Genomic DNA, 13,058 nt, shown 5'->3' with positions numbered 1-13,058 from the left:
TCACCATACCCCCACATCATCACATACCTTTCACTTCACCATAAAACCCTATCATTACCCTTCATACATCATCCACTTCTTCAACATACTTCCCCTTATCATCATATACCCTTCTTCACCATACCCCCACATCATCACATACCCTTCACCATACCTACAGATTGGCATGGGGTACTTTCCATAAGATCATCTCTCAATGCAAATCAAACCAGCTATTAGGCTAACTGAGATAAAACCATGCCAATCTCTAGGTATGGTGAAGGGTATATGATGATGGGGGGGTATGGTGAAGGGTATGTGATGATGTGGGGGTATGGTGAAGGGTATGTGATGATGTGGGGGTAGGGTGAAGGGTATGTGATGATGTGGGGGTATGGTGAAGGGTATGTGATGATGTGGGGGTATGGTGAAGGGTATGTGATGATGTGGGGGGGCTATTTTAATTCCAAAGGCCATGGGAACTTTATCAGGATGCATAGTATCTGGATCCATGAAATAACTGGCCTTTAAAAATAAACATCTGCCTGCCTCTATGGGAATTTAACATAGGGGTGGACTGACTTATGCCCCCTGTATTTTAAGGAAGAACATTTATTTATTTACGATACATTATTAAGACAATTAGTGTCCTTAAAGGTTGGATTTTTCCAAATTTTTTTAATTAAGGCATTAAGATCAATTTCTAAAAGATGATTTTTTTATTCCTCTTTTTAGTCAACTTTAGCATGGGTGTGTAAACGTATGAGCAGCACTGTATCTGTAACTCTTCATTGTAAATTCTCTGCTGAAGGTGCACCAAAGTTGAGCTGCGCTGCCCTCTGGAGGACAGAGGTAGAGCCCCTCTTGGTGTTCCTCTAGGATCAGTCTGTCAGTGCTGCCATAAAGCCTGACCTCTTCTGCCATCTGTTTTGCAAAGGCACCGTCGCTGCGTCCGGAGCTTAGCGCCGCCGAAGACTGTTGTGATTGGTTTAAAGAGACACAGACAAGCCAGAGTGTTCGTTCTGCAGCCAGACCTGCTGCACACGGCTGCGTGGCGTGAGCGTGTCCGTTTTTATTTCGGCTCCCATGTTAACAGGTTAGAGTTTGCACACTGCCTGTGTGGCACGCACGTGCGTGAAAACTTGCAAAACGTGAAAACGTGTGCATGCTAGAAATTAGGGGTGGTACGGTTCATGAAAAAACATCCGAACCGCTCGGTCCGCTTGTCTCGGTTCGGAGCGTGTGTGTGCCGCACGGTTCGACGCGTGCGCAACGTAGCCTCGTGCCCGTCAGGTACCTGTATGTGACCTCAGAAAGTGTGTTTCCCTTTCGCGCGAAAGAAGAGGTGTGGACAAGTTACCAACAAAACGTACAGCGAAAGACCGTGCAAAATATTTTAGGCTGTCCTGCCAACCTGTATACATTTTAACATCAATGTACTGAGTCGCTGAAGCGGCTGCAGTTTAGATCCTGTCGGGTCTCTGCAGCGGGCGGGGCTGCTCAGTTCTCCCCGCGACTGACGCGTGCGCACACACACTAACACACACACTAACACACACGGTGGATGCAGGAAAAAAACGGAGATGAGACGTATACAGGAGGACCTGACAGCTACGTTCGTTATTGTAAGTGCAATGATAAGTCCAATAAGTACTTTATCAAACCGTATGACTGTGTGTCCCAGCCCAGGCCAGGATAGGAAATTAGCTAACAATGTAAACTGTTTTTATGTTTAACGTATTCTGACTTATTCAAAAGACGGAGCTTTAAGAGTTCCTCTCTTTTTCTTTTCAAGGATACATTTTTGTAAGAGCTACACTGAAGTTGGCAGTTTGATAAATGCAAGTTATTTCAATTGATATTCTGTAATATTTCAATCTTCATGTGCTAAAAAGGTACATAAGTTCCTGTAGATGGCAATACACATTCTCCTTTTTTTGCCAAATAAATGAAAAGCTTGTTGAAATCATCAATGTCTTCCCTCTTGCTGTATGAAAATCTCACCTAGCTTTCGTCAGAGATGGTCCCAATAATGTGCTTAAAGTCAAGTCAAATTCAGTTTGTGCATGATTACATGATATAACTATATAAATATTTAATACTGTATCCTACATTGTGGATAATTAAGCTATATATAATATGCTGAAGTATATTTCTGGAGTGTTAAAGATTAAAAGAAAAAATAACAAGAACCGTACAGAACCGAAAACCGTGACCCTAAAACCGTGATACAAACCGAACCGTGGGTTTTGTGAACCGTACCACCCCTACTAGAAATAGAACCGATGCCTATTTTTCACGCAACATGCAAGCGTGTTGGAAGCGTTTCCAGGCAAAATAGAAAAGGAAAAGATGTTTCTATGTCATTTAGACACAAATACATATTAATAAATGACATGTTGATGTTTGAAAGTCTCGAGGTTAATATTCTGGAGCCTATTTTGCCGTCAACACTGCAGACGTTGTCTTTGCTGTAATCAGATCAGTATATATTGGTTATGTTTAACATAAAATATACTACTGCTTGAGTGCAGTAAATCAATGGGAAACATACATGTGTCCAGACAAGGCTAGCAGCAGCAGCGCCGCGTCAGACACCTTTCTGACCAGCGTGTAGCCGGCCTTAGTCCATAGCGCTGTGTACTCTGTGATTGGTTTACGATATGTTGTAGGTTTATAATTCTTTCCATGCAGTACAAAAATCTAAAACAGAAACGTGTTGGAAAAAAACATATTTCCATCCTCCTTTAAGTTGTTCTGTGTGTAACACAAATAAAATCAATCCTAACACACTGTTGTATTAGCCACCTTTAGGTTTTTCATAGTTACTTTTTATGTATTTTTTTCAACGGTGTTGTCCTTGTTTGTAGCTCTATGTTCGTCCTATCTTCCTGGGAATTGTTCCGTGCGTAACAGTGAAAGCAACTTGAAACCAGAGCCATATTCCTTGTCTGTGTTCACTTACAGTACAGGCCAAAAGTTTGGACACCTTCTCATTCAATGTGTTTCTTTATTTTCATGACTATTGACATTGTAGATTCTCACTGAAGGCATCAAAACTATGAATGAACACATATGGAATTATGTACTTAACAAAAAAGTGTGAAATAACTGAAAACATGTCTTATATTTTAGATTCTTCAAAGTAGCCACCCTTTGCTTTTTTTGATAACTCTGCAAACCCTTGGTGTTCTCTCAATGAGCTTCATGAGGTAGTCACCTGAAATGGTTTTACCTTCACAGGTGTGCTTTGTCAGGGTTCATTAGTGGAAGTTTTTCCCTTATTAATGAAAAAGCAAAGGGTGGCTACTTTGAAGAATCTAAAATATAAGACATCCCCCCCCCCCCCCCCCCCCCACCACCCCCCCCCCCTCAAGGACGATATTAAACAGAGGACCACACCTACACACACACACACACACACACACACACACACACACACAGACACATCGAGAGACACATATACACACACACACACACACACACACAGAAAGACAAACACACACAGACACACCGAGAGACACATACACACACACACACACACACACACACACACACACACACACAAACACACACACAGAAAGACAAACACACACAGACACACCGAGAGACACATATACACACACACACACACACACGCACAGAGACACACAGAAAGACAAACACACACAGACACACCGACAGACACATATACATACACACACACACACACACACACACACACACACACACACACACACACACACACACACACACACACACACACACACACACACACACACACACACACACACACACACACACACACACACACCTGTTACTGTACTATACCTGTGAGGACCTTTACTGACATTCTATTCTATCCTGAAGCCAAAAAACAAGTCCAACTTATATCTCAATTTGTCTTAATTTTTGCATTAAGGTTTTTTGTTTTTTACATACACCAGATGGTGCAAAAAAAACAAAAGGATGTCAAAGAAGATGGAGTATTTACTTCTCTTTCATACAGCTCAGTGAGGTTGAAAAATAACGGACCAAGCTTTCGGGTCTGAGAAGTGAAGCCAACGCTGACGCTCCTTAAAGCTGCGTTCTCTGTAACGTCCAGCAGGGGGCGACTCCAAAGACTTCTGTGTCTATAGAAGTCTATGAGAAAATGAGCCGACTTCTCACTTGATTTATTACCTCAGTTCACATTGTCATAATGAGTTTATGGTTTAATCGCTAGTTCCAAGTCTTCTTCAACACAGCATGATGTTCATTTAGTAAATAATGGTCCCGTTTATTTTAAATAGACGATAAAGCAGGGGATGCTTTAGGACAGAGGCTTAGCAATGCTAACCATGCTAACACTGTGCACATTAAAATAGACCTCAACCTGTTTTTGGGTGCAAGCCGTGTTTTCGTCTTAAACTTTGACCCTCTCACTGAGTCATCAAAGTTAACTGGAACATTTCTAGGGCTGCGCTCGATTGAAGAAATTCTTTGTTCGACTAACACTCATTCAATTGTATCGACTAATCGATTAGTTGATTTAATCGACAGATTTGTAAATCTGAGTTTATCCGCAAAGAGTCATGCAAAAAGCACCACTTTAATTCTTGTGTTTACCAGAGATGTGCTCGTACGTTTCTTGGAAATAAGTCATTCAGCATGAAAAAAGCATCAAACATGACTAAAGAAATCTAAGTTGACTAAGCCCAAAATGACCGATTAGTCGACTAATCGACTAAGAGGGAGCAGCCCTAAACATTTCGGTCGCATAAAAATGTCTAGTTCAGCGCTAGCGTTAGCTGGTAACTTAAGGGAGAGTTTGCAGTTTTTCTGTTCTGCTGTACATGCAGATGAATGGCAGCAGTACCAGGAGGTCTGTGTTTACCAGATAGTAAATCTCCTCTGGATGACTCGCTTCAGAAGGGTTGAAAAATCGGCGACTTTCCCTTTTATAGCGTTTAGCTTTGCCAGCGCCATTTGCAAATCTAGGCTTCGAAACGACGGTCCACAAACCAACGGGTGACGTCACAGATGCTACGTCCATTATTTTAACAGTCTAAGTCTGGGACTGCTGCTGCTGCGTGCAGGGATGCTGAGAGGTTTACCATAACGGCCCCAGCTGCACCGCAGTCCTTCCAGGCAAACTTCCATGACAGTTACAGGGCAGCGAGTCTGGAGGAAACACAAGAAAGGACAGGATTCACTTTTCATATTAATTGCAGCTTCCTGTAGTCATTCTCTGCAAAAAAAAACAAACAAACACCAGAGGAGGTTAAGGTTGAGTATCGTTTGGATTGTGATATTTTATTATTTCCGATTCCTAAACGGATTCTTGAAAAAACTGAAAAATGACACCAAAGAAAGACTTTTACGTCCGTAAAAGTAGCCGACATTTACGGTAGCTAGCTAACGGTAGACGACAGAGGAAGTGTGATATTTTTCTGTCTTTTCTGTCTGTCTGTTTCGGAGCAATAGAGGGAAAATATTTCAGTCGACACAGTAAGTGGAACCGAAATGAGCAAATGGACCAAATCTGGCAACACACTTCAACAAACCACATGTAACGTTAGAACTGCAGTAGGCTACACGCTACAGGCCACTAGAAACATAATAATAATCACTAATTTTAGCTAATAATTATTCCGGACAGCGGTGCATAGTTGCCTGTCGTAGAACAGCAATGTGATTTTTCTCAAACTGCTGTCTGCCATCACGTTGAAAACCTCTTCCCTTTCGACTAGTTAACTATTGTTCAAGTTTCCCTCATTTGCGTGTTGAGCGCCACAGCGTCTAGAAAAATGTTGAAAAAAGTGACAAAACAATGTTATGGAGTACCATGGGGGAACAGTCTTGAGATGCAACCAATCATTAAATGACTTGTTGATTCTCCGGTGAGAGGATTAGTGTCCAGGATTTATGCTAAACTGATGCAAGTATCTGTAGGAGAACTCCCAATAGTAAAGAAATGGGAGCGAGAGCTGAGCCCGGAGGGGAAGGTAATTAATTGGGAGACAGTTTGGGACAACATTTCCCACTGTTCCAAGAACCCAAATCCCCAGCAGATCCACTTCAACATATGCCACAGGACATATTGGACGCCTCAGAGAAGATACGTCTCTAAAGTCATTCCTACTCCCTATTGCACGTTCTGTCAACCTGAGCAAACTGGAACTTTCCTGCCCATGGTCTGGGAGTGTGAACAGGTGCATGAGTTCTGGCATAAAACATCAATAATATCTGACATGATAGGATGTCAAATTCCTACTGAACTGGTTGTTTTGTTGCTTTTGTTGCTTTTAAGCCATGGGATAAAACCGTATTATCAAATTTTAAATGGTCACACTGCAGTTGCTCTGTCTACGTTGGTTCCAAAACCCAGTTAAAGGTCCGAGCGCATTACGAGATCTGCTACAAATGGACTTTTGCCTCTACTGGCTTTTAGAAACGGTTAGTTATGGACAGAGATCTTTTTTCTATGTGCTCACTAAAGTCTGGAATGACATTCCACAGCACATTAGAACTTTAACGTCAATAAGATCATTTAAATTAACATTTGCTAGCTATTTAATGGAGAAGTATACCTGTGACCATTGAGTCAGCTATATGGCTTTGCCCTGTTGCTCATTCTCCTGGTCTGTGTGTTTGTTACTGTTCTGTCTAGGAGTTTTGTTTTGTTGTGTATGTGGTGTTTATGTTCTGCAGAGCAGGAACATGCTGAAAATCAGTTTTACATTGAGTCAGGCCCGATTGTCTTTAATCTTTTCCTGTTTAATAAATAAAAAATGAAAAATTAATGACGACTCTAAATTACACCTACTTGGGAGACAGAAGAAAATTTGGCTAGCCGGCTCAACTGCAACCAAGAAAATGATAGCTCAGCGCTGGCTCCTCCTCCCACTCGCTTTGTATAAAACAGTGGTTGGCGTATTTTCTGGACATAGTTATGGTGTGTTCTTTTTGTCTTGCAATCGCGACTAGTAGCTCAAGTGTGACGTCACATCCGTGTCGAAAAACAAATAACCAGCGGGGTTGTTGAAATCTTTTTGTCACACAATACTACGTGTCGGAGAAAAGATGGATTTTTGTAACATTTATAGTAACATTTAGGATTCTATTCACCCAGTTATTGACATATTACACACATATATCTCTCAGTTTGATACATGAAAATTACGTTTTGATTAACGTTAACGTTAGGCTACTGCTCTGCTTTCTGCTCAAGACTCGGCTTAAAGCCATTGTTGTCATATAGCAACCGAGTGTCTCTAGCCAATTTCAGCTGCACAAGCTACAAAATAACTAATCAGGCGGTATTTAACTCCTAGTAAGACTGTAGAGACATGCCTATAGGTAGCAGTATACAGCGCTATGTTTAACTCCTAATAAGACTGTAGAGACATGCCTAGTAGGTAGATACGGCCGCTATGTTTAACTCCTAATAAGACTGTAGAGACATGCCTATAGGTAGCTTCAGCTATCATATTTAACTCCTAATAAGACTGTAGAGACATGCCTATAGGTAGCAGTATACGCGCTATATTTAACTCCTAATAAGACTGTAGCGACATGCCTATAGGTAGCAGTATATCAGCGCGTTTAACTCCTAATAAGACTGTAGAGACATGCCTATAGGTAGCAGTATACAGCGCTATGTTTAACTCCTAATAAGACTGTAGAGACATGCCTATAGGTATCAGTATAACAGCTATGTTTAACTCCTAATAAGACTGTAGAGACATGCCTATAGGTAGCAGTATACAGCGTATATTTAACTCCTAATAAGACTGTAGAGACATGCCTATAGGTAGCAGTATACAGCGCTATGTTTAACTCCTAATAAGACTGTGGAGACATGCATATAGGTAGCAGATACAGCTATATTTAACTCCTAATAAGACTGTAGAGACATGCCTATAGGTAGCAGTATGACAGCGCTATGTTTAACTCCTAATAAGACTGTAGAGACATGCCTATAGGTAGCAGTATACAGCCGCTATGTTTAACTCCTAATAAGACTGTAGGGACATGCCTATAGGTAGTAGTATAACGCGCTATGTTTAACTCCTAATAAGACTGTAGGGACATGCCTATAGGTAGCAGTATACAGCGCTATGTTTAACTCCTAATAAGACTGTAGAGACATACCTATAGGTAGCAGTATACAGCGCTATGTTTAACTCCTAATAAGACTGTAGAGACATGCCTATGGGTAGCAGTATACACGCTATGTTTAACTCCTAATAAGACTGTAGAGACATGCCTATGGGTATCAGTATACAGCGCTATGTTTAACTCCTAATAAGACTGTAGCGACATGCCTATAGGTAGCAGTATACAGCGCTATGTTTAACTCCTAATAAGACTGTAGCGACATGCCTATATGTAGCAGTATACAGCACTATGTTTAACTCCTAATAAGACTGTAGTGACATGCCTATAGGTAGCAGTATACAGCGCTATGTTTAACTCCTAATAAGACTGTAGAGACATGCCTATAGGTAGCAGTATACAGCGCTATGTTTAACTCCTAATAAGACTGTAGAGACATGCCTATGGGTAGCAGTATACAGCGCTATGTTTAACTCCTAATAAGACTGTAGAGACATGCCTATAGGTAGCAGTATACAGCGCTATGTTTAACTCCTAATAAGACTGTAGAGACATGCCTATATGTAGCAGTATACAGCGCTATATTTAACTCCTAATAAGACTGTAGAGACATGCCTATAGGTAGCAGTATACAGCGCTATGTTTAACTCCTAATAAGACTGTAGAGACATGCCTATAGGTAGCAGTATACAGCGCTATGTTTAACTCCTAATAAGACTGTAGAGACATGCCTATAGGTAGCAGTATACAGCGCTATGTTTAACTCCTAATAAGACTGTAGAGACATGCCTATAGGTAGCCGTATACAGCGCTATGTGTACCACTTCTCCATTTGGTTAAAACAAGGACAACAGTGCTTAAAATTGTAGAAAACCACAATGTTTACTACGTGTGATCCACGACGTAGCCATCTTTGAAAGTGAGCTCGGGGTCCGCTGAGTTCAGACGACTTGACGAGTCGTATATATATACGACCTCGGTGGCGTTCTTTTTGCAACTTCCGGTTCATAACTCCGCAAAACGACTCGCAGATCGACTTCGGTGGACAAAAAGAACGCACCATTATGCTTGAGCTCTCTACCAGTCCTTCCAGAAAAATGCAGATTTTTTTTTTGTGATTATTGCGGGCAAAAATCCTTGATTATGCGGCACGTTTTCTTAAATAATGCGATGGGATATGCTATATGATATTTATGCAATTTTATGTGATGAAATTGTGAGACCTTGCAAAAATTGCGGTTTGATGAAAAAGACAAAAAAAAAGTGATTCCCCCCAAACACCCTGTTTGTTGCAGCTTTTCTATGACGTTGCGTAATTACGTCACTTCATAACGTTTCCATGGCAACATGGGAAAATGGCTGCTCTTGTGTGAAGTGAACGCAACATTTTTCAACTTTCTGGTAAGATATATGTGACTTTTTTTCCCAACGAAAATGCGGGGATTATGAAATCATTCAAGCCTATAGCATATATAGCAATAAGATTTCCGCATATTTTGCGCGGAAATCAGCAATTTATGCGGCAAAGTGCGGTATATTTGAAAAAATGCGGGCCCCCCCTGCATAAATATGCGGACTTTGGCTGCTTATGCGTTGAATTATGCGATCGCATAATCACATTTTTCTGGAGGGACTGTCTCTACAGCAAGGATTAACAAAGCCAAATAATCGACTATAGACCTATGGAGAAACGCAGAATCAGCGGTATCGGTCCTAATGACATCAACACACAATTAGAGGAGAACAACTAGGCAAGGTGTTATTTCTTTTTTTAGTTTTTTTCTGTTCTGTATGTTCGAAAAAATAGTTGGAAAGAGCTACAAAACTTTGAAAGAGCAAAAAATAAATACAAAAAGGCAACAAAAACGTTGAAAGAAGCTACAAAACGTGCAAAAAATAGGACAAAAAAAGGAGAGAGAAGAGTTGGTATAAGTGGCAAAAACTTTTAAAAGAGCAACAAATTGTTGTATACCAGACAGCTGTCTCTCGGTGAACTCACCGTCCACCATGGTTCCCTGTCTGAGGAAGACTCTCTCCTCACACCACTGACAGTGGAGCAGTTTCCGTAACTTCTTGGCCGACTCGTCGGCCTGCGTGGGACCTCGGAGAACTCTCACCACCACCAGGACGAAATGCTCCAACGCCACCGCCAGCAGGACTTCGATACCTTTGTTACAGCGAGCCGCCGCCCTGCAACAGACAGCGAGAGGATTACATTTCCTTTGTTTACTCCACGTTACGGGCTGAGACCCGTTCTCACATCAGTACAGTACGGAGGCGTAGCGTCGCCACGCCCGAAGTAGAAAAACATATCAGTATATCACGTTATTACGTGAAGTTTATTGTAATAGCAAGATGTTTTTCAGGTTTTAACAAGATATTTTCAGGTTTTAACAAGATATTTTCAGGTTTTAACAAGATATTTTAACATTATTACATTGTCATCATTATTAAAACTTACAAACGTATCAAGTTATAACAAGAAAATTGTTATCACAACTAGAGATGCACCGATAGACCGGCCGGTGACCGGAATTGGCCGGTTTTCACGTGCTCGGCCATGACAGTCTGACATATGGCGATTTCATGCCGGTCAACGTTACAATTACCTGACAACAGAAGTTATACGAGTCACAGTTCTCAAGGACGCTTTCCGCCGTGTGTGGCGTGCGTACCCGCTCGCGGTGTGAAGCGCGTGTCGGCGCTGTTCTCGCACATGTAGGGAACCTGGTGAGTTAACCTGCAACATGTCAGCTGTTCGGGGATTCTTCAGCGTGTGAGCAGAAGATAACAAGTTTGCAATATGCAACACCTGCAAGGAGACAGTAGGGCGTGGAGGGACCACACCAAAAACCAGAATCACATTTCTTTAGTTGGATATTGGATGTGAAAAGAAGGAAATAGTTCTAACATTGACCTTTAGATGTGTGTGAATTCCCCACACCAGGAGTCATTTATATAGTTCTATTTTATAGTGATCCATTATCTGTTCAAAAAATGTTCTATTAAAGAAAAGATAGAAAATACATACAGTACAGGCCAAAAGTTTGGACACACTTTCTCATTCAATGAGTTTCCTTTTTATTTTCATGACTATTTACATTGTAGATTCTCACTGAAGGCATCAAAACTATGAATGAACACATATGGAATTATGTACTTAACAAAAAAGTGTGAAATAACTGAAAACATGTCATATTTTAGATTCCTCAAAGTAGCCACCCTTTGCTTTTTTATTAATAAGGGAAAAAATTCCACTAATTAACCATGTAACCATCATTGAGAGAACACCAAGGGTTTGCAGAGTTATCAAAAAAAGCAAAGGGTGGCTACTTTGAAGAATCTAAAAATATAAGACATGTTTCAGTTATTTCACACTTTTTTGTTAAGGACATAATTCCATATGTGTTCATTCATAGTTTTGATGCCTTCAGTGAGAATCTGCAATGTAAATAGTCATGAAAATAAAAGGAAACGCATTGAATGAGAAGGTGTGTCCAAACTTTTGGGCTGTACTGTATTTGCGTGTGCTGTAAAGTGGTTCGAAAAAATGAAATCTGAATCAGCTAAAATCGGTATCGGCTGGCCTAACTCAAAGAAAATCCGAAATCGGAATTGGCCTAGAAAGTTGTAACGGGTGCATCTCTAATCACAATATACTATTTATCACGTTTGGCCTTTGTTCACGCTAAAACGTGATAATTGTACGTGAAAATATCTTATTATGCAGTGAAAATATCTTGTTATAATGTGAAATTATCTTGTCATACTTTGAAAATATCTTATAATGGGAAAATATATTGTTATAACGTGAAAATAGCTTGTTATAACATCAAAATATCTTGTTATAATGTGAAATTATCTTGTCATACTTTGAAAATATCTTATAATGGGAAAATATATTGTTATAACGTGAAAATATCTTGTTATAACATCAAAATATCTTGTTAAATCATGACAAACATCTTGTTATTAGAGTAAACTCTCCACATAATAGCGTGATACTGATGTGTGTTTTTTCAGGCGTGTCAGCGCTGCGTCTTCCGTCCAATCAGGACAGACCCAGACAGGAGTGTAAAGTCCTACCGGGCCACGGTGGCGACCACCATGCGAGCAGCCAGCTCTTTGTAGTACTCGGTGCGGACGATGTGACAGCCGTAGTGACGCAGCGTGACGTTGGGAGACTTGGAGTACAGAGAGCTCGTGTCTGTGGACGTCACCGAGACGATGCCCAGGTTACGCACGTTCCTGAAGGCAGCGTCCAGGTAGTTCACGGCCGTCCCGAACGGATCCAAGTGACTGGAAGAGTCAAGAGATAAAAGTCAAAGATTCAATCACCAACTAGCGACTGTTATCTGGATGAATGGATGAGTCGTTTGGTCTCTAAAATGTCAGAAAATTGTGGATCAGGGTTTCCCAAAAAGCCCAAAATGACGTCCTCAAATGTCTTGTTCTGTCCCCAACTCAAAGATATTCAGTTTCCTGTCACAGAGGAGAGAAGACACTAGAACAATATTCACATTTAACAAGCTGACATCACACAAGTTTTACTTGAAAAAATGACTCAAACCGATTAATGGATTATCAAAATAGTTGATGATTAATTTAATAGTTGACAACTAATTGTTTTATCTTTGAAGCTCATCATCACTTTCTTTGATTCTGCAGAATTTAAAAAAATCTCTCCTGTTTCACTTTAAATACACCTTCACTCTTTTCAGAAAGTCAGAAAGTATAAAAAAAAAAAAAAAATACATTTAGAGTTGAACAATGCGATAAAAATCTTGAAAAGTGACAAAATGTTGAAGAAAAGTGAGAAAAACCTTCAAAAAAGCAACAAAATGTTGAAGAAAGTGACTATAACTTTGAGAAAAGTGACAAAAAACCTGAGAAAAGTGACAAAATATTGACAAAAACCTTCAAAAAAGCGACAAAATGTTGAAGAAAGTGACTATAACTTCGAGAAAAGTGAGAAAAAC

At 40.4% G+C, this 13,058-nt stretch overlaps 1 protein-coding gene across 1 annotated transcript in view; it reads right to left on the bottom strand.

Moving 5' to 3' along the window:
* Positions 1 to 13,058, bottom strand: part of trmt1l (tRNA methyltransferase 1-like) — a 28,010-nt gene that overhangs the window by 2,062 nt on the left and 12,890 nt on the right. The window contains exons 9-12 of the mRNA XM_039811513.1: positions 12,166 to 12,378; positions 10,079 to 10,269; positions 5,076 to 5,142; positions 3,339 to 3,381 (exon numbers count right to left, since the gene is read on the bottom strand). Of these exons, the coding sequence (XP_039667447.1) occupies positions 3,339 to 3,381; positions 5,076 to 5,142; positions 10,079 to 10,269; positions 12,166 to 12,378 (514 nt within the window). The remainder of the gene's footprint in view (positions 1 to 3,338; positions 3,382 to 5,075; positions 5,143 to 10,078; positions 10,270 to 12,165; positions 12,379 to 13,058) is intronic.

This window comes from Perca fluviatilis, chromosome 9 (genome assembly GCF_010015445.1).
Source record: "Perca fluviatilis chromosome 9, GENO_Pfluv_1.0, whole genome shotgun sequence".
In the NCBI taxonomy this organism is placed as follows: domain Eukaryota; kingdom Metazoa; phylum Chordata; class Actinopteri; order Perciformes; family Percidae; genus Perca; species Perca fluviatilis.
The sequence above is the reverse complement of the archived record's forward strand: the minus strand, read 5'-3'. Positions and strand labels throughout refer to the sequence as shown.